At 39.3% G+C, this 21,205-nt stretch overlaps 1 protein-coding gene across 2 annotated transcripts in view; it reads left to right on the top strand.

The window, feature by feature from the left end:
• Nucleotides 1-20,953, top strand: part of PLOD2 (procollagen-lysine,2-oxoglutarate 5-dioxygenase 2) — a 280,821-nt gene extending 259,868 nt beyond the window's left edge. For both annotated transcript variants that reach the window (XM_073579116.1, XM_073579115.1), the window contains 6 exons: nt 2,437-2,550; nt 5,406-5,471; nt 14,908-15,012; nt 15,098-15,244; nt 17,269-17,394; nt 18,771-20,953. In XM_073579116.1, the coding sequence (XP_073435217.1) occupies nt 2,437-2,550; nt 5,406-5,471; nt 14,908-15,012; nt 15,098-15,244; nt 17,269-17,394; nt 18,771-18,926 (714 nt within the window). In that variant the 3' untranslated portion in view covers nt 18,927-20,953. The remainder of the gene's footprint in view (nt 1-2,436; nt 2,551-5,405; nt 5,472-14,907; nt 15,013-15,097; nt 15,245-17,268; nt 17,395-18,770) is intronic.
• The last annotated feature ends 252 nt before the right edge of the window (nt 20,954-21,205 follow it).

Genomic DNA, 21,205 nt, shown 5'->3' with positions numbered 1-21,205 from the left:
TATTGTAGTAACAGAAAATGTGCAATCTGCATTTAAGCAAAATTTGACCGGTGCAAAAGTATGGGCACCCTTATCATTTTCTTGATTTGAACACTCCTAACTACTTTTTACTGACTTCCTAAAGCACTAAATTGGTTTTGTAACCTCATTGAGCTTTGAACTTCATAGCCAGGTGTATCAAATCATGAGAAAAGGTATTTAAGGTGGCCGCTTGCAAGTAGTTCTCCTATTTGATTCTCCTATGAAGAGTGGCATCATGGGCTCCTCAAAACAACTCTCAAATGATCTGAAAACAAAGATTATTCAACATAGCTTTTCAGGGGAAGGATACAAAAACTAGTCTCAGAGATTTAACCTGTCAGTTTCCACTGTGATGAACATAGTAAGGAAATGGAAGAACACAGATACGGTTCTTGTTAAGCCCAGAAGTGGCAAGGCCAAGAAAAATATCAGAAAGGCAGAGAAGAAGAATGGTGAGAACAGTCAAGGACAATCCACAGACCACCTCCAAAGACCTGCAGCATCATCTTGCTGGAGATGGTGTCACTGTGCATCGGTCACTTTTATGTTGAGGTGCCCATACTTTTGCACCGGTCAAATTTTGTTTAAATGCAGATTGCACATTTTCTGTTAGTACAATAATCCTCATTTGAATCCAGAAATATAACTGAGTCCATCAGTTATTAGATATATGAATATATGAAACTGAAATAGCTGTTGCAAAAACTAAAATTGTTATAAAGAAAAAAGGTTAACATTAATAGGGGTGCCCAAACTTTAACATATGACTGTAAACTTTGGTTAGTATATTACCTTTTTTATATTATCTCATCAGGCATCGGCTCACTATGAGACCTGTATTATTGTCCATATAACAAAATAGTCAGTAAAAGGCCACTTTCGCACGTTCAGTATTTGGGCAGTATTTTTCATCAGTATTTGTAAGCTAAAACCCAGGAGTGTTAGAAACACGTCACCACTTTTATGTTTTTCAATTATACTTTTCCTCTGCCTGTTCCACTCCTGGTTTTGTCTCCCAAATGCTGATGTGAAATACTGACCACATGCTAAATGTGTGAACGTGGCCTAATACTTGGAACACACCACCGTGTATTTTCTCATAAGAGAGAATCTGGTTGATTGCCATGCCAATCACACTCTGATCAGAGTGTGATCTGATTATCACGAATCAGGAGAAGGTTCTTCTCTAATCTGTGAGTCTGTGAAAATCGGACTGCACTATGTGTTTTCCATGGACTCATTAACTTGCATGGCCAAGTGCATATTAAATATCAGATCAAACTTGGGCAGGCTGTGATTTTTTTTTTTCCCAGATCAGCTCTGTCTGAGGAAAAAATTGGACCTATGCAGGGCCCCTAGAATGATATTGGACCGAGCGCAATCCACTGTTTTGTCGGATCGCACACTGAGCGATAGTACGGTTATCTGCAGGAGCCTTAATTGTTGATAACCATGCTACAGCTCCAGACAATGGGCAATACCGTGGTTGCTCACAATTTTTTTTTTTCTCTTGTTTCTTTCGACACCTACTACAGTACATATTTTTTATTCTACATGTGACATTTTTTTTCTTGAGGGTACAAATGCCTTCCAAATCAAATGCCTACTGTCACCACAGAATATATTTAAATTATGCTATTTCCATCTATTGTTTTATCCTTCCCGTTCTTGAAGAATGAATTACATGTTTACATTGCAATTTAAGGGGAAAGAAAGCATTTTTTCGAATTCTATCATACAATAATAGTCTAATTTTTATGTGGGAAGCACAGATGCCAACATACAAGGAAATAACTTGCCAAATTGAAACTTTGCAAGCTGTGTAATTTTCCTTCTGCCTTTTTCTTAGATTGTTTACTTTGAAATTTAAGTAAACGGATAATTTTCATTGGCCATAAATCTCTCATCTGTTTTGTGTAAATGGAAGACTTGTTGAAAACATGGTTATCTGTTACTTTGAGGATTTTCTATGGGCTTTCTGGTAGAATCCAAACACTTTTTCCTTCTTTTCTTACTGATTGCTTTAATGAACTTTAATTAAATTTATCCCAGACTGTAAAAGTCAATTTAAATATATATATTGTATTTCTAATTCATGAGAAACAAAATTTAAGTTTTCAACATTAATTTTTGGTCTGGGATAAAAATGTACTGATTTTTTTTTTAACTTCTGGCTTTTCATCACTTGGGTTATTGGTAAAATAATAATTAATTTAAACAGAGCACATTTCAAGCTTTCACCATTATGAATATTTTCTTCATATCTGATTACATAATGATAGTTTTTTTTTTTTTTTTGAGGAAATTTCCTCAGACTTCATAATCTGCTCCAAAATGATTCATTCACCTAAGCTTACGCTGCATGTTCCAGTTGAACTGACATGTATCCTATATCTTTGTGATTATTTGCCTTAGGGTGTTTTTATGTATATTACCAACCGGCATGAATTTGGAAGACTTCTTTCAACTGCAAATTACAATACAAGTCACTTTAACAATGACCTCTGGCAAATATTTGAGAATCCTGTGGTATGTATTGTAAATGTGTTCCATTCATGATTATACAATAATGTTCAAAAGTGTATTTAAAGGGTAGCTGTGATTTCAAGTATTTTTTCAAATAAGCTCTCCAATGTGTGTATATGAGGGATATCACCATCTTTGGCCATGAGGTCACTTCCATACTGCATTTTTGCCAGTTTTTCCTTTTGCAGACTCTGCCACAAATACCAGTTGCCTCTGAGCCAGTAGGAAAACACTAGCTACAATGATGGCTATCATACACATCACAGCATGTAGTGGAGGCTGTAGGAGCAATGAAAGCACAATAGGGTCTTCTCTGGTGATGGAGGACAATAGGATGAGAGGAGGTGTTCACTTGATGAGGTTGTGTGGTGCACAACTACTAATGTAGCTCAGAGAGTCAGATGTTGCAAACTCAATGGTAAAAGAAACTGGATAAACAGTTACAAATGAAAAGAATGAGTTAACTGTGTTGCTGATGAGAAACCAAATGAAGATTTCAGGATGTAAACCAATAATTCCAGTAATAAATCAGTGCGTTTCAAAGTCATCAGGACAAACCACAAGTACCTGATGAAGAAGTTGGATGACTTCAAAACGTGTTGATGATAAACTGCACAGCAATTTATCCTGTCTCCTTGAATCTTCATTCAGTTTCTCATCAGCAGCACAGTTAACCCATTTTTTCCCTTTTCAATTGATTATACAGTACAGCAAACAGAGGAAATCCTTATCTTCATTCCTTAGTTAGCACACTGACAGAAGCCGCAGCATAGACAAAATTATAGAGCAATCCTTAGCTGTGTAGATGTTAATCCAGTTCTGGCTTGAGATGAGACTTGTTAGAAAGCTCAGCACAATCTTTCTTTGTCTCCTTCTGCATGTTTGTCACTCTGCTCCTAACTCAAACTAGTGTATAATAAGCTATGAAACCTCATTGTGTTGACAGTCCGTATTGCCTCTTGCAAGACATAGTTAAACTGTTTTTTTCAGAGTGGATTACAAGTTTATTAGGCTGGGGAAGAGGAAAAAGGGTCTCCTAAATGGAGAAATAGGTAGAATTATATGATAAAAAATATGACTAAATTTCTTATTTAGTTTGATATCCTCATGTGCTACTGACTTAGTGTAGTCCTGGAATCAAGTTCTGTCATGGTGTGCTGCCCCCAGGTAACTGGACAACTAAGGGCTGAGAGTTTGAGCCTGAAGACTTGAACTATAGGGTCTGATGATGGTGATGTCCATATTGAAATCACTTAGAACTTATCCTATCCATGGTGAGACCAATATATATATATATATATATATATATATATATATATATATTGATGAAAGATTGCCTTTAAATTAATATATGTTAATTTAAGGGCAACCTTTCACCATTAAATTCCAATCTAATCTGCAGACCCCATGTTACAGGGCAGGTGGGCAGTTGAGTAGATTCCTGTATAGTTTATTAAGAAAAGATTTGGAATGACCATATATTTTAATCATTTAGTACTCTGCTTGTTCTGGTATTTTTGTTCCAGTGGGCATGTCAGTGATCGACAGCAATCTATGTATTAGTGTGTGTGATGGGACCGCCCACTAGACCAAAAATCCAAGAAAGATCAGACCATTACATGACTAATATACAAGTTATACTGATTCTTTTCTCACAAAACTATGTGGCAATCTTCTCCACTCCTTCTGCTCTAGAACATGATGACTGCATATTGGATGTATTTTCCATGGTGACCGTTCACTCCTTCATGACATCCGCTGTACATGTATGGTGCAAGTTGGAAGCGGGTCTATGGAGTGACCTCGCCCCATACCTAGCAGATCTTGACAGTATGTTATAGCCAGGACCTGCCTCTAACATTTGTGGGTGGAGTGGAGCTACAGCAATTATTAGCCTATTAACAGCTGCCATCAAACTCTAACAGCAGCATTTAACAGCATGGGGTGAGTCATTCCATGTGACCATTGGTGTGCCTATGATGTGATTACGAGTTGCTGATGGGTTGCTATGACAGCTGGCGGTCTGTTGAAAATACCCGTCATGAAAGAGCTCCTTTGAAAGCCTTCCTGTAGCCGAGCTGCAAAGGAGACCGTGATTTCTACTATATGTAGCTTTGCTGTGACATTGCTGTATATAGCACGTGATCAAATGAGTACAGTGAAAAGTAAAAAAGTTTAAAAAAATGAATAAAATAGAGTTAAACTATTTAAAAAAAAAAAAAACTATGTATAATATATTTAAAAATATAAAAATCATTCACCTAGTTGGTAAAATGAATGCTGTCATTAGAAAGTACAACTCATCCTGCAAAAAACAAGCCCTCATAGGTCTATGTAGACAGAAAAATAAGAGTTATGGCTCTGAGAAGAAGGGGAGGGAGAAATGGAAACACAAAAAATTGAAACTGGCCTCGTCATGAAGGGAATAATACACAAACTGTGTGGATAAAACCCTCACTGTGAACAATTTGCACTACATGTTCATAATTGGCACAAGTCAATAATTTCAACTATATGTTGAGTCAAAGTTTCTAATACGTATATACAGTATATGAACATGTGTCTATGTATATAAAAACATTTTTGTGTGTATATGTGATTTAGGCCGAGATCACACATGCGAGAAACTGGGCCGAGTCTCGCATTTTAATACCTGGAACTGTCGCAGGCATTCGGGAGTGGAGAGTGCAGCTGCATGTATTGCTATGCGGCCGCACGCTCTGATCCGAGTGCCAGCAGCAGTACCGACTCGGCCGTGTTTCTCGCATGTGTGATCCCGGCCTTATGGTTGTATACATTTTTAAGTTTTTTTTTTGTTTGTTTCTTTTTTAAAGAATATATTTACATTTCTATTTTAGGAATGGAAGCTCAAATATATTCATTCCAATTACTCCAAGATCTTCACTGAAAACATTGTTGAACAGGTAATTGGCCATGAAAGCTTCTATTAAATGTCTGTTATCTACACTAATGCCCTAATTTGTCAAGCAGTTTAATACCAGTGTTCACATGAAAAATTGCATGATATGCTGCAAAATTTTTGCACATTCCTAATTGTACAAAAATGTTGTGAATTTGTGTTGTCTTTTTGCAATTCTTAGCCAGATCCACTATCTTTTTGAAAAGAGAACAGAGCTTTCCTGGGAGGGGTAGTGGCTGAGTGCAGCGGACAAATTTTTTCCTAACTCATGACTCAAAAGTGGCGGAAATTTCAACAGAAATATATGTTGTCTCTTACTAATTGTGATGGCACCTGACTGCTGAAGGAGACACCAAATTTATTAAGGAACACTTGCTTCTTAATGAGTTTAGTGCATCTTACTCCAGTGCACAGTTCATGAATAGAGATTAGCGAAAATGTTCGCCAATTTCAAATTCAGTACGAACTTATCACATTCGGATTCGTGTTCCCTTTCATGAACATTATTACTCAAAATTGGCAAAATTAGGTCACAGTTTGGTAAATAATCTTGTTTCCACTTATGCTTTTGTTATTACTTTGGCTAAGATAGTGGTGCTGTATGGGACACAGGAATGTGTTTGATGTGCGGAGGAGGTGTGGAGAGGTTGAAGGAGCATATGGAGAGGTTAGAGGAGCTGAGTTTTTTTTTCTCCTTAAATTTATTTGTTGTTTGAGGCAGCCAACCAGGGCACAGACACCATCCACAAGGTCTTCTGTAATTGGCTTCTGAAGTCACATATTATCCCTGGCTATATAAAAAGGCCTAATATAGTGGTGCAGCCACGAGGCCCAATTAGCTACTTAAAATTATTTATGATAAAACGTCACTTCAGAGACTAATCAGGAGGCCAGATTTCCTCTTAAAATACTTTGTGTGCCTGAAAAACTTTTATCCCTATCTAAGAAAATAAATAATGAATAGGGCATAAGGTTGTGAAACAGCAGGTTGCAAAAGTGGAAGGCTACTCGCAACATGAGTGGGGGAAAAAGCAAGGTCGTGATGGAAGGGGGAATAGGTTTGGTATTCGACATGTGTGTGGGTTAGGTGTTAATGTGAAAGAAAGCTCAACTGAACAAACAGCATCCTATCCAAAGACCACTGATAACATCTGTTACTGGCTGGCCAAATATACACCCCTTTGTTTGGCAGCTGCACAGCGGTATGCCTTGTAGATGAGGCTCAGAAAGAGCATGTGCTATAGTGGATGGCAAGTGCTGCCTCTAGTGGCCTCTCTTCTTCCTCCACCTTTAATATCACACACAGAACAATATTCATAGGTGGCACCCCAATCACCCTTGTTTCCCCCTGTGTCAAAAACTTCCAAATGCCCAACTAACTGTGGGGAACATGAGATGGGCCATTTTGCCGAGCTGTTCACACATTCTATTCCATGGGCATCAGCGTTCTGCTCAGAAGAATCAAAGAATCCAGAGGAGGAAAGCATATTCACCGATGCCCAAAAGTTTTCCATGTTTGATCTGGGGCCGGACGAAGTAGGATCCAAGCAGAAACTAGACCCTCTGTTACCAGACGTTAACCACCAAGGTTGGAGGTGATCCTGATGAGACTCCGATACCAGAGTTGCAAACAGACTGTACTGTGGTGTCAGGGCAGGAAGAGGAGGAGGGTGACTCTCAGGGTAAGGAATGTGAGAATAGCAAGGATGACTGAGGTTTTAGATTCCACTTGGTGTGAAACCAGAGGTACACAGCTGAGTAGCTCAGCAGAGGAAGTGGAGGAGAAGGAAGATGAGGAGGTTACATTGTTATGCAACCATGACAAGCACTGCTTTCTTAGCTCCAACTCTGGCTGTGGCCAACAGTGGTCACAAGTGTGTAGTTAACAAGGGAGGCAAGGGTTGCCTAGCCTGGACCTTTTTTTTGTCCTTTTTTTGAGACCGCACAGGATGACCAACACACACTATCTGTCCAAATTTAAAACAAAAATCTCAATATAGGCAAAAATTGCAATAATTTCACAACTACATACATGAACCGGCACATGCTCGATCAACATGCCTTAGTGTGGGAATCTCACTGCACTAATATGCAGACTAGCGGGACTCGCCTACTACCAGCCGTTCCATTAATCCCATATGCTGCTTCTTCCTACTCCGTGACCATTCGAAGTCTTCTCACATGTCTCTGGCTGCAGAAACTACATTTCTTTACCCACCACACTTGGGCTAAGTGAGAGCTGGTCAGCTGGTTCAGCAGAAGTAGACATGACTGCTCCTTTTGAGTCAGCTAGCCCAACACATCTTTCTCAATCCACCATAACATCTCCACATGTATGTCACTCAGTCCAGCAGTTCATCCTGTTCTCAGTACTCTGCCCTCTCTCAGCACAGCACCCAGCCCTTGGTCCCACAGTTATGGTCATTTAAAAGAATGTTTCCTCCTGCACATGGAAAAGCTAAGTGCTTGAACCCCACCATCTGCATTCTGTTGGCAACAGAAATGCTGCCTTTCCACCTAATGGATACAGACTGTTTCAGAAAGTTGATGACCATTGCAGTCCCCCAGTACAAGTTGACCAGTCACCATTACTTCTCTAATTAAGCTGTGCATGCGCTACACCAGCATGTCACTGGCAACAACAACCGTTCTCTGAAAAAATCTGCCAGGGTGCATTTCACCATTTTGGCCTACCAGTTAACGGTTTGATTAGCGATGTTCTAACACTGTGGAATTCCACTCTGCACATGTTGCAGCAGCTACGAACCCTTGTGCAGAATGTCCTTTGCATAGCGTGAGCCAATGCAGTCTGGCATAGTGCAAATGACACTTGCAGAGTGGGCACAGGTGAAGGATCTCTGCACCGTTCTGCACAGTTTTGAAATGGCTACTAAGATGTTTAGCACTGACGATTCTATCGTCAGCACAACTATTCTGGTCATCTACATGCTGGAGCACACTTTGAATAGTCTGCGTGAGGAGGTGATGGTCCCAGAGGAAGAGGGGGAAGCAGAGGAGGATGCGGAAGGGATACCAATATCTCAAAGTTCCAGACTGTCGTTGCATAGGTGGGTGCCATGGGTGGGTGGCTTACAATGATCAAGGGGGGCTCATGGTACCAGGCAAACTGTTAGTGAAGATGCAGGAGCCGAGAAACAAATGGAGGAGGATGAGGTGATGGATGCTCAACAGTCAGGAGATGAAGAGTGGAAGCAACCTTGTGTTAACCCACCACCAACACAGAATGGACTTGGATCTCATGGAAGCGCCCAACACATTACCGCCTTCTTGCTGCGCAATCTTCAACATGATGCCTGTATTATATTGGTTAGAAATGGTGCTGAATGCTGGGTTGACACTCTGTTAGATCCAAGGTACAAGAGTAAATTTTGCCAGATTCTTTTCCCCCTGGAAAGGGATGCGTGCATGCTGCAGTGTCGAAACACACTTTTCCACAAGACAACAGTGAGGCACACAGTGTGCATTCCAGTTCTAGACGTTCAACCCTGGGAATGTCAAGGAGTCATAGCAAAAACATTAACAGCAGCAGCAGTCTAAGTGGCATCAGCAACTTCTGAGAGTCATTTCACACATTTTTTTTAGAAGAGAGTACAATTCTGACATGTTGTGAACAACTGGAGAGGATGTGCAGAAGAATCTGGAGCTAAATATCAATGCCATCAGGGGGATTTGGACCCTTTTGTATTTTGGTCTTCCAAGATGGATGAGTAGACTGAGCTCTCCTATCACGCCTTGGACGTTTTGTCATGCCCGGCAGCCAGCTTTCTCTCAGAATGTGTCTTCAGTGCTGCTGGTGTTTTTCCTGACTGATAAATGCATCTGGCTGGCCCCTGAAAGTGTAGACCACCTAACTTTTCATTAAAATGAACAAGTCATGGATCTTCAATAACTTTTGCACCCCATTCGCAGACTAGGTGATGGTGTCGTTTTTAGTGTCATGTATTGATCTTGCGTTATTGCAGTGTGTGCCATCTTTGTGGTGTCTTCTGTGCCTGCTGTTGCTACTGCTGCTGATGTTACAAACAATTTGTTGAAATGTGGAGAATACAAGTTGATTCTCCATCTTGTGGGTTGCCTGTGTAAGTAGGGGTCCCAGACAGGCATGCCTGCACTCACTTTCAGTAAACAACTTTTGTTTCTTTCCTTACATTTTTGTATCAATAGTACTATATGAAACTGATGTTTGTGCTATCTGAGTGTGGTTGGTAAAAAAAGATGTTGCATGAGGTATCAGGGTTAACAGATAAGAAGGCTTACACTACTCCCTTAGCCATCATGTCTTAATTTGAACTTAAATTCAAAGCTCTAAATGCTGGCCAAGACCCTGAAGCCACATGCATGGGCCATGGCTGACTGCTTCTGTGCCATTATAAAAGATTCTATTCTGTGAGTCAGTTGATCAGTCAACAACCTGTACATTTTTCTATTAATATTACTGTATGAAACTGATGTTTGTGCCATGTGAGTGTGGCTGAAAAAAAAAGATGTTGCATGAGGTATCAGGTCTCCTAGCCAAGAAGACTTACACCGCACCTTTAATCACCAGATCCTCATTAAAACTTCAATTCCAAGCTGTAAATGCTGGGCCGGACCTTGATACCTCATGCATGGCCCATGGCTGACTGCTGCTATGCCATTTGCAAATATCTACTGGGTGTCAATTGATGCCAGTTTTCATGATGTCTACCCCTTAATTTTAGCTGTTTGGGAAGTTTTTTGTCACCCCTTAAGGTGTTGTGTATGTTTGGTTTTAACTCTCATTGAATATAATGGGGTTTAGGTACGTTCGTCAAATTGTTCGGTGAATCGAACCGAACCTTGAAAGGTTCGCTTATCTATTCATGACTACTGACGTGCAAACCTCCACTGTTGGTGAATCGGTGCCCAAGTCTGCTTTGTCATGTGTTTAGTAAGCAGCTATGAAATATTTATTTAACTCTGAAAGTGAATCCTTTTTTGGCCATGAGTAACATTGGGAATTATAGTACTGAATTACCCTTAAGATAAACATTTACAGTTTTTACCAAGGATTCCAAACTATTGTCAACTGAATTTGATGTATTCCTATTCTTTCATCATCCACAATGAGCAGATGTAGCAGAGCTATGATGTTTGTGTACTTATAAGACAACTCACTTGGTAGATTTAATTGTCTATAGAAAACTTGAATTCATTTAATAATGCACTTATCTCTGCTATGTCTGCATGTTAAGCTGCAATTACGAAGATGCTAGAATTTCTACTAAAGCACATACTGTAAATGGTGATCAGTAAAAACATACAGCTAATTTCATTTTAGCGTTAGAAAATTAGTGAAAATGGCTCATTGTTCTTCGGCATGTGGTTATGTGCACTTATTTGCTTATTGCGTGTTAACTTTTTGCAGGAGAGACCATTATTTTATTTTAGATTGAGTTATGTAAATGTGATTAAATAAATGGCATTCCCCACTATTCCTCCCCGCGTAATCCAGCATGGACACAATGGCCAGCATGTGAGAAGCTCTTTAGAGTGACAGAAGCGCATGCAAAATGGCACAATACCATCTCTTGTAGGATAAGTATCAATGATGGTAGCACTCATCTAAAGGTGTAAAGGTGTCCTGTGCAGGCACAACACCTATAAAGGCGTGGAAAGCAACTGTTGCTGGCCAATTGCATCTTCCAGGTGGGTAGTGGCAAAAATGGAAACTCGCACGTTTAGGTGGGCTGCACTGTGGGAATGAAGTGCCTTGGGATTGCAAATAGTTTTTTTTATTAATGGCAACTCCTTTATGCTTTGGGCTGGCGCCTTTCAGAAGGTATAAAAGCCAACGGTGGCATTAATAAAAGCTGATTTGAGATCCCAAGACTCTTCATTCCAACACCACCTATATGTGCCATTTTCCCTTAATGACCAGCAAAATTAAAAGTTTAAAATGCCCAGTTGTAGTGATGCAAATTTATGGCATTAGCAATAATGATGATCCCCTCTTATTGCCTCACACACAGTGGGCCTGCCTCCTTGGTGCCCTCCTGGACAGAATAGTGCCACTTAATTTAAGAAAAATACTATGCGCCTACTACTGTTCTTTTGAAGAATGATCATCAGGCCTCTTATGGCCCCTGCAGAGGGCGCCTTTGTGCAGGCATGGCACTGATATCTACTGGCATCTCATTGTGGAGAATGAATACTGGAGCGAGTGTGCAACTACTTTTAGCTCCACCTTTGTATTCAATTGCATCTGTCATAAAGATGTAGAAAAAGATAAAGGTTGTGCTGGACAGCCTGACTCCTAACAAGCCAATCCCTGCTAAATTCCTACCTTTTAAGCTGTCAACAGTAAAGTCCTAAAGTGACAAAAATATGGTCCAATTTATGAACGATTTTTCAGAATGTTAGAATATTAGAGAAGCTTACTTTTAAAAGTAAAATCTACTGTATTAACCTTGCAGACCTCTGACTGGATGGTTAGCACGTTTGCTTTGCACTGCTGAAATCATGTACCACAGATCATGTGACTAGACTAAATTTGTGTGGGTTTCTGCCCATACTAGATAGCCATTGTGAGCACCAGTAGGGACAGTGATGAAGATCTCTTTAAAGCGTTGGGGAATATGATGGTGATATATAATGTTTTTTTTTCAGACTATAAGATGTACTTTTTTACCCAGAATTTGAGCGTAAAATGGTGGTGCATCTTTGAGTCTAAGTGCAGCTTACCAGGAGGGGTTGGTGACAGTGTAGCAGGGTCGCTGCTGCAGGAAGTCGACGGCAGGAATGGGATGGTGCTGCGGGTCTTGGCCTGGCAAGAGGTGGTGTCCTGACGGTGGGAGGCTGAGAGCCCTGGGCTTCAAGAAAAAGTTGATGGTGAGGCAGGAGCTGAGTCCTCGCTTTGTACATCAATTTCCCAGTGGTGGACTTAAGACAAACGGCCGCTGGAATTTGCGTATGTGCAGATTAAGATCTTGGCTTGTCATTTTACTGTGTGACAATAAAAAGGTCACGCCATCTCTCAAAGGCTCTGGATTCTTTATCGCACACAAGGATCAAACTTATTAAAGGTTTTAAGCTTTAATATAAAAATATACAGTGCTTACAATAAAAGATGAACATAAAAAACAAATATGCAAAACGTTTGTAAAATAAAAAGTAAGGAATAACCAAAATACCTAAAATGTTCTGCCCAGATGCAAACCATTTGCTAGCTCCTTTTGAAGATACCATGTTTGACAGCTCTCAATATATATATTTTTATATTTTACATTTTAAAAATTGCAAAACAGAAAATGGTCCGATGCAAAAGTTTGGGCATCCTTGGAGATTTGTTTGACCAAGGTTTCAGACTTTAACTATGTTATGACTTGTTCACTATCATTGTTAGGAAAGGCCAGGTGATGTAAATATTCCAGCTTTATAAAAACCCAGCCTCATCTAACCTTTTGAAAAAAAACAAACTATGGGTTCTTCTAAGCAGTTGCCTAGCACTCTGAAAATAAAAATAGTGGAGGTTCACAAAGCAGAAGAAAGCTATAAGAAGATGGCAAATCATTTTCAAGTTGACATTGGCAGTTAACAGGAACAGTGGAAGACAAGATAAGGTCTGGAAGACCAAGCAAAATTTCACTGAGAGCTGCTCGTAGGCTTGCTAGAGAGGCAAATTGGAACCCCCTCTTGACTGCAAAAGACCTTCAGAAATATTTAGCAGATTCTGGAGTTGTGGTACATTGTTCTACTGTTCAGAGACGCCTGCATAAATATGGCCTTCATGGTAGAGTCATCAAAAGAAAACCTCTCCTGCATCCTCATAAAATTTAGCTTCAGAAGTAAGGAAAAGAGCATCTAAAGAAGTCCAATGCATTTTGGAAAGAAGTCCTGTGCCCCAATGACATTACACTAAAAGTCTTTGGCCACAATGATCTAAAGGTATGTGTGGAGAAAAAAGGAAACAGAATTTCAGGAAAAGAACATCTCACTAACCATTCAGCATGGGGGTGGATCAATTATGTATTGGAGTTGTGTTGCAGCCAATTTCTTGGGGAACATTTCACTGGTAGAGGGAAGAATTAATTCAATGACATTGTAACAAATTTTTGATGCAAATATTGTAACACCATCTGTAAAAAAGCTGAAGTTGAAAAGATGATGGCTTCTACAAATGGATAATGATCCTAAACACTCGTCAAAATTGACAATAGACTACTTTAAGAGGCGCAAGCTGAAGGTTTTACAATGGCCCTCAGTCTCCTGATCTGAATATCATGAATAATCTGTGGCTAGACCTTTAAAATATCAGTGCATGCATGATGACCCAGGAATCTCACAGAAGTGGAAGAATTTTCCAAGGAAGAATGAATTAAAGTCCCTCAAACGAAAATTGAAACTCTTTTCTGCCTACAAAAAGTGTTTACAAGCTGTGATATTTTTTTAAACTGGATGCTACTAGGTACCAACCATGCAAGGTGCCCAAACTTTTGCATTAGCCCATGTTATATTGTAATTTTCTTTTGCCTAAAATACAAAGGAAATGTGTCATCTTTAACTTTAGGCCCTTTAGAGATCATTTCGTCTTCAACTTACTTCACACTAAGAGTAATTACGACCAGCAGTGCCCAGACTTCTACATGCCACTGTATACCCTTAAAATAATAAGTATAATTTTAAGAGACTGTATTCTGGTGCACACTGTTTTTTTGACTGTGGGGCGTCATTTAGTTGTTTCTGAAGACCCCTGCTCCTGTCATAATAGTACTCCTGTGAAAGCCAGTGCATTGCTATCGATCCTAGGAGACTGATTTTTGCTATATATAGCAGTGATGTGGCATTGCTGTATATAGCACAAGTGAACAGATGATTGCTGGTTTAAGTTCTCTAACAGGAGATTAACAAATGCAGTAAAAAGTAAATAAAAATTAAATAAGTTTTAAAAAAGATGAAATAAATAAACTTCTAAAATTTCAAATCCCCTCTTTCCCCTCATTAAAAGTTTTAAGAAATAAAAAAGTTAAAAAAAAAAAAAAAAAAAAAAAAAACACTTTAGACATCGCCAGGTTCATACAAGTTCATTCTAACAAAATCGATTAATATAAGCCGTGTGACAAGAAAAAAAAAAATCAAAACACCAGAGTTGAATTTTTTTTTGACTGCTACAACACAAGTGTATGTAATAAGGGGTGATCAAAACGTCATATCCACACCAAAATGATGTCACTAAAAACACTGGCTCTGGGTGCAAAAAAGAAAAAGCAAAAAATTCACTCTCTGAGAGCCAGGCAAGCATTGACAAGTGAAGTCGCTTTTAGCAGCAGGAATTTGAAACCACTTTGGATTGTTGTTGGAATCAGACTGGGTTCATCCATCCGTGAAGTTCAGCTAGGGACATAGGTTGCTATTACATGAGCTGACGTTCCTTCACTTTTCACTTTCTCTGTCTCGTTCAGCCTTGCCCAGATGTATTCTGGTTTCCAGTTCTTTCGGAGGAGGCTTGTGATGAACTTGTAGAAGAAATGGAGCACTATGGCGGGTGGTCCGGATCCAGCCACTCAGTAATAATTTCTTTATCATGTTTTTGTTTTCTGCGGATTATCTATTCAACGCATTTGTAATTTTTTTTTAATTCATTTTAATTAGGATATACGTATTGCTGGCGGTTATGAAAACGTTCCTACAGATGATATTCACATGAACCAGATTGGGATGGACAATGAATGGCTTCACTTCATTAGAGAATATATTGCTCCAATAACACTGAAAGTCTTTGCTGGATATTATACAAAAGTAAGAATTACAGTAGTTTAATACCATACAATAAATGTCAGAAGGCCTATAAATGTGTCACTGATTCATTGCTACGTGACGGCTATTTACTGCATTTACAATATATTGCAAACATAAGGAACATGGACCGGAATCTCAAAAAAATAATTTTACAACTAAGTGCAGTAATAGATTAATTAAGAATAATTTTTATGAGACCAAACATTTGACTTGACTTTTAATTGTACTGCTAAGCACCAATGGGAAATAATAGTATAAATTGCCTGTAAAAGACTAAAGTTTATTATAATTAATCAATAAAAATGGATAACGAGGAATAAATATTAAACAGGGTTGCTGCTAACCAAGCAGGGACAACGTTATTACATGCTGCCAGAAATTACATAGAGTAAATATAAAACCTGATTAGAGCTAGGCTAATAATGCCAATACAAGTATAAGGGATGTTGTAGGCATGTTTGCATGAACTGATGCAATCCCTTTTTAAAAAAAAAAAAAAAAAAAAAAAGTGGCATTCCAGGTTGTGAAGTAGCAAAACACAAAGAATGCCAAGGGGGTGAACACTCTTGCAAGACACTGTACAGTATATGTGTGTATTGTGATGTGTTTTTTTTTTCCCAAATGAGAAAAATCTTCTGATTTGACAAGGATCAACAATGCTTTTTTTTTTATATGTATTTATACACCCATACATATGTTTTATTTTAGAACATGTTATTTTTATTAGAAGGGTCTTCCACAATAAGCTTTTATATTATCAAAGGCTTTTATAGATATAAAAAAAAACACCCATCTTGTTACCCTGTTATGATAAAGTGCTGATTCTCCATCCGCCATCCATCCGCCGCTGCTCTTGTCTTTGCTTTCTGGCTACAGAATGTCATAATGACTACAGCCCAAATGGCAGCATGGTGGCTCAGTGGTTAGCACTGCAGCCTTGCAGTGCTGGGGTCCTGGGTTCAAATCCTACCAAGGACAACATCTGCAAGACGTTTGTATGTTCTCCCCGTGTTTGCATGGTTTTCCTCCGGGTTCTCCGGTTTCCTCCCACACTCCATAGACATACTGATAGGGAATAGATTGAGCCCCTCTGGGGACAGCGATGATAATGTGTGCAAACTGTAAAGCACTGTGGAATATGTTAGCGCTATGTAAAAATAAAGATTATTATTATATCAACACAGCAGCCAATCACTGGGTTCAGACATTCTACCATTGTCGATGAAATAAGCTACTGAGCTCCGTGATTGGCTGCACTCATGAGGTCACTGTAGCATGTAAATCAAGAATAGAGCAGCTGTGTTTATTACTTAGGCTGCTTTCACACATCCGGTGTCAGGGGTACGGCGGCGTGCGGCGAAAAGCCGTACCGCCGGATCAGGCCTGCAGCGGTGACACCGGATGCAGATGCGGCGCCTGATACGGTTGGAAAGCATTTAAAGGAGCCGCACCAGGGACGAGAGAGGCAGCGGTATGCGGGGAGGAGAGAGATACACATGCGCTCGCCGGGCACTTGTGGGTTAAACCTTACAGTGTCCGCGCATGCGCTGTTGAAAAAGCCGTTCCGGCGCTGCAAAAAAAATGTTGCAGGCAACGTTTTTTGCTGACGCCGGACGGCGCAGATTTTACGCTTCCGGCTAAAAATGGAGGCGCCGCATGTCCATCCGGCACGATGCGGCAATCATTAAATTCTATGTGCCAAAACCGGATCCAATTCCGGATCCGGTTTTCACACTTTTCGCCGCATTGTGCCGGATTCAAAAAGCCGGATGTGTGAAAGCAGCCTTATACAAGCATTTGCCCAAATAAGTGTTCATCCTGGAAAACCCCTTTTAGCATTATTCGTTTTCTAATTAATAGGGTTCGCTCCTTTGTACATTTCCCTTTGTTAGTTTGTCAGTGGGGCATTCTTCCAGAGGAGTGTTCTGCTTCTTGGGTTCTCAGCGATTCACTGGGATCCATGGTGGAAGATGGCAGAATTCCATTGCAGCATGTTTAACTGGCTTTCTTTCATTCTTTTCTAGGGACATGCATTGCTTAATTTTGTTGTGAAATATACTCCTGATCGACAGTCGTACTTGAGACCTCATCATGATGCTTCAACATTTACAATCAACATAGCACTTAACACAAAGGACACAGACTTTCAGGTATTTTTTCTCTTTGAGGATATACATTGAACAAGTTCCAAGGAAAATTCAGTTTTATTAAAAGCTGCTGTGTGGCTGATGAGACATGAAGTACTGTATGGCAGCCATTTACCTAGATGAATGGATGTGCCACGAATGTGCCGTATCCTACTGAGACCTTTGGGGTACCTGGGATCAGAATATCAGCGATTGGCAGATTGCAGGTCCTTTTTGGATTATATTTGGCAATTAACTTGAGTAGAAAAAATTTATTTTCACTTGGTGTGGAAGAGGTTAAGAGTTTTTCTTTTTAATCCTGCATCTTACTGCCACTCCCATCCATTATTTTAAACTCACTCCTAGATCTCTCCTGAGCTGGTTATGCGTTTTCTATGCTGACCTCCCTGGAGAAGTTGTTCCAGTTTAAGATATGGAATTCCAGTTGCTGTTTGATTTCTCCCTGTTTGTCTCCCTCCCTGTGTTTCCTTACCTTAGTAGTGAGGTTAGTGTCTTGCCTCCCTACTTACTAATTAGGCTAGCTCATTGCCAGCCAGGGCTTAGGCACGTGATCACGCACGGGGGAAAGGACCTGTCTAGGGAGGGTAGGAAGCTCCAGATGCAGTCTCAGGTGAATGTTTAGGGGTGTCCCTTCTCCCCTTTCCCTATCGTCAGGGTTGTCTTTTACCTTCTTTCCCTCTCTTGTGCCGCACGCCAGGCATTTCCTTGCCCCGGTGTGATGGGATGTCCTCATAATAAGATCATGGCTTGTGTTCTCCAGAATATGCTTTTGCTCCAGCTCAGAGAGTCATAGAGCAATTTGACTGTTTTTCCGATGTTCAAATATCATAATATGGACTTGGATAAAGCCCTTTCATAAAAATTAGTTGCAGTGAATATCCTAAGGTAAAAGATCACTGTTATTTGTAAGTTTTGAAACATTTTTCTATGTATGAAAGTTTGAATTAAGTGTACTGATTACAATTCTAAGCCTGGCCATAGTTTTTTTTTTTTTTTTTTTTTTTTCATGTTATTAGTGCAGCATGCTGTAGGGGCAGAACCCCGGATTCCAGTGATGTCACTTGCTGCTCTGCATGCTGTCATTTTCAAACAATTCCTGTTTTCTCTGCTGCAGATCTAGCAGTGCTCTGAATGCTGAGATGTGTATAACCCCACCCACATAACTGGTTGGTAGCTATGACATGACAGAAAGATGCTAATGAGTGATGGGAGCCTGGTTAGACACCATAGTTGATTTTGAAGGCACAAGACACCTAATCCACACAGCCTAGTGACACATCACTGTAATCAGGATCTTAGCCCATATACTGGGCTGCTCTCAGATTACACAGCAAGTGCTGAAATATCAACTTAAGAATGATCTTTTTTCTATTTTGCAGGGTGGAGGATGCCGATTTGCCAGGTATAACTGTTCTGTTGATTCACCCAGGAAAGGCTGGAGCTTTATGCACCCAGGTCGACTGACACACTTGCATGAAGGACTTCCTGTTACCAATGGCACTAGATATATAGCAGTGTCCTTTATTGATCCATAAATTTAACAACATTTTTGACATTGGCCTTTTTTAGGATTTATTTATAGAAGTTGTGTGTTTTTTTTTTTTTTTTTTTTTTCCAGATCAGAGGATTTACTACTGTTTTAATAAACGTAAAACACAAAAAATGGTGCTTAAGTGCCTGAGAACTCTATATAATGTTTCTTTCATTGTAGAATAAAACCTATGTTCTAAGCACAGATCCTTAGTGTCCATGGAAACAAAAACGAGGCTTTATTACCAGTAGCGGAGGTGACCAATTTTGAACATTTATATAAAACTAGTGACAAGATACCTCACGTCTCCATTTTGCTAATTTTCTAGCAAATTTGACTGAATATTGCATACTCAGTCCTTGTGTCACAGGCGTGCAAAGTGGGAAGAAGAAAACCTCCACTCAGTCACTCCTTGATCCGCTGACTTAAACTTAAAGGTTACCAGATTGATATTTTAGGGCCTTTTTTGGTTTTCTTGCATTAATATGAAGGATACATGATCATGGGTAAAAGCATTCCACTTAAGGTTATGATTTAATTACAAGCAATAATCCTTTGACTGAAAATGAATAAAAAAAACTCAGCAGACTAAAAAAAGCAAAATATTTAATACTATGGTTATTATAATTGTGTCCACCAAAACACAAGATTATATAAATTATACAAAATACCAATACATTTTCAAAGAAGCAAATATTTTTTTAGGCATAAAAAAATGAATTAATGATTTTTTTTTTTAAGCAAACTCTTGTATACTGTATGCATCGTCACATAATTTATTTATATCTAACATATAAACCTACTGCTGTAGACCACCAATGTTCAGCAACACAAACTGGTTGTCCACTACTACATCTCAAAGAGCATGTTTTTCCCAGGTAAAATAGCACTTATATTCCCTTCCATTGCCGTCACCATTCCAGCGGTTTGAAGCCAATCCGCACCGTCTTCAGATGAATCGGACATGAAGAGGAAGTCAGAGCTGCGACTGGCTGCTCTTCTCCTCTAGATGATTGATTTGTCCCGAGGTGGGTAGAGTGAAGCCATCACTGGTTGGTCTCAGGGATCACATGACATGAGCCATAGGGAGAGCGAGAGCCAGCGCTGCTGGAATGTGTCTGCACCGGAGTAGAGCATAAGTGTTGTTTTTTTTTTTACTGGGGGCAAAGATGCGGCTTGAGATGGGGTTGTCAGAGTAGTTGACAACCCCTTTAAACCATTAATTGCCTGAGATAGGTAGTCTTTCATTTTTTTTTTTTACACACGAAAAAAGGACCTGAAACAATGTTTTTCTTCATTTTATCAATTTAAAACATGATATTTTGAGACATGGAATGGAAGTCAATTTTCTTCTCTTTCGAGTCTGAAGTCACGGGCTGACATTGCACCAAAGAGATTGTGTTTTCAACTTTTTTTTGTTCTCAGTTCAAAAATTGATCTTCAAATATGAACTTGTATAGTAACTGTACATGAGGTGTAATCTAATTCATTGCAGTGGGCCCTGACTGAATCCACTGTTTAACTTATCCTGCACATGAAGCCGAAACCAAAAATGTCTGGTTGTCCACCTCTGATGACGAGCGTTAAATGATGTTTATTTTATTAAAGGTGACTCTTTGCAAATTGTATTTTTTATGATTTTGAATCACACAGTGCCTTTTCTTAACTTTCTTCTGGGAAGGAGATCTCAGCTGGAAATGCAACAAACTTGCCAGCTGATGTATTTTTATTTTTACATTGCAAGAATTGTATTTGGATTTTTGTAATTCTCATAAGTTTTAAAAAGCTACTGTGTGTTCTTGAAGGAGTTTTATGAAACATTCACTTTACTTGAATTGTTTGTAAAGAGTCTTCTATTAAACTTGTGTTTTTCTCAATGACTGCGATCTCTTAAAGAAATTATTTGAAAAATATTACAGGTGTTAATGATCATTTTCTTTTTTTGCTTGTTTTCTATACCTGAAGAGAACAACGTTAAAGTATTAGTAATGTCAGAAATGTGTGATAAATAAATGTTAATTTAAAACTTTATTTGCATTTTTCTTTTTGGAATATATACATTTTTACATTTTTTTTACCAATTATTGTTGGTTAATAATATCAGTTTTAACGAAACTCCATTATTTTTTGGGTGGGGTGAAAAAGGTTCCTCAAAAATATGCTTATCACTGGATGTTTTGCTGCTGTGACCCTAAATGATCAGCTGGAGTTGCTGAAAAGACTTGCTAGTCACTTCAGTTTAGGGAAAATTGAAGCATGGCATGCTTCCAATTTACAAGGGCT

Source organism: Dendrobates tinctorius, unplaced genomic scaffold (genome assembly GCF_039654945.1).
Source record: "Dendrobates tinctorius isolate UK_male_01 unplaced genomic scaffold, ASM3965494v1 ptg000060l, whole genome shotgun sequence".
Taxonomy (NCBI): Eukaryota; Metazoa; Chordata; class Amphibia; order Anura; family Dendrobatidae; genus Dendrobates; species Dendrobates tinctorius.
The sequence above is the reverse complement of the archived record's forward strand: the minus strand, read 5'-3'. Positions and strand labels throughout refer to the sequence as shown.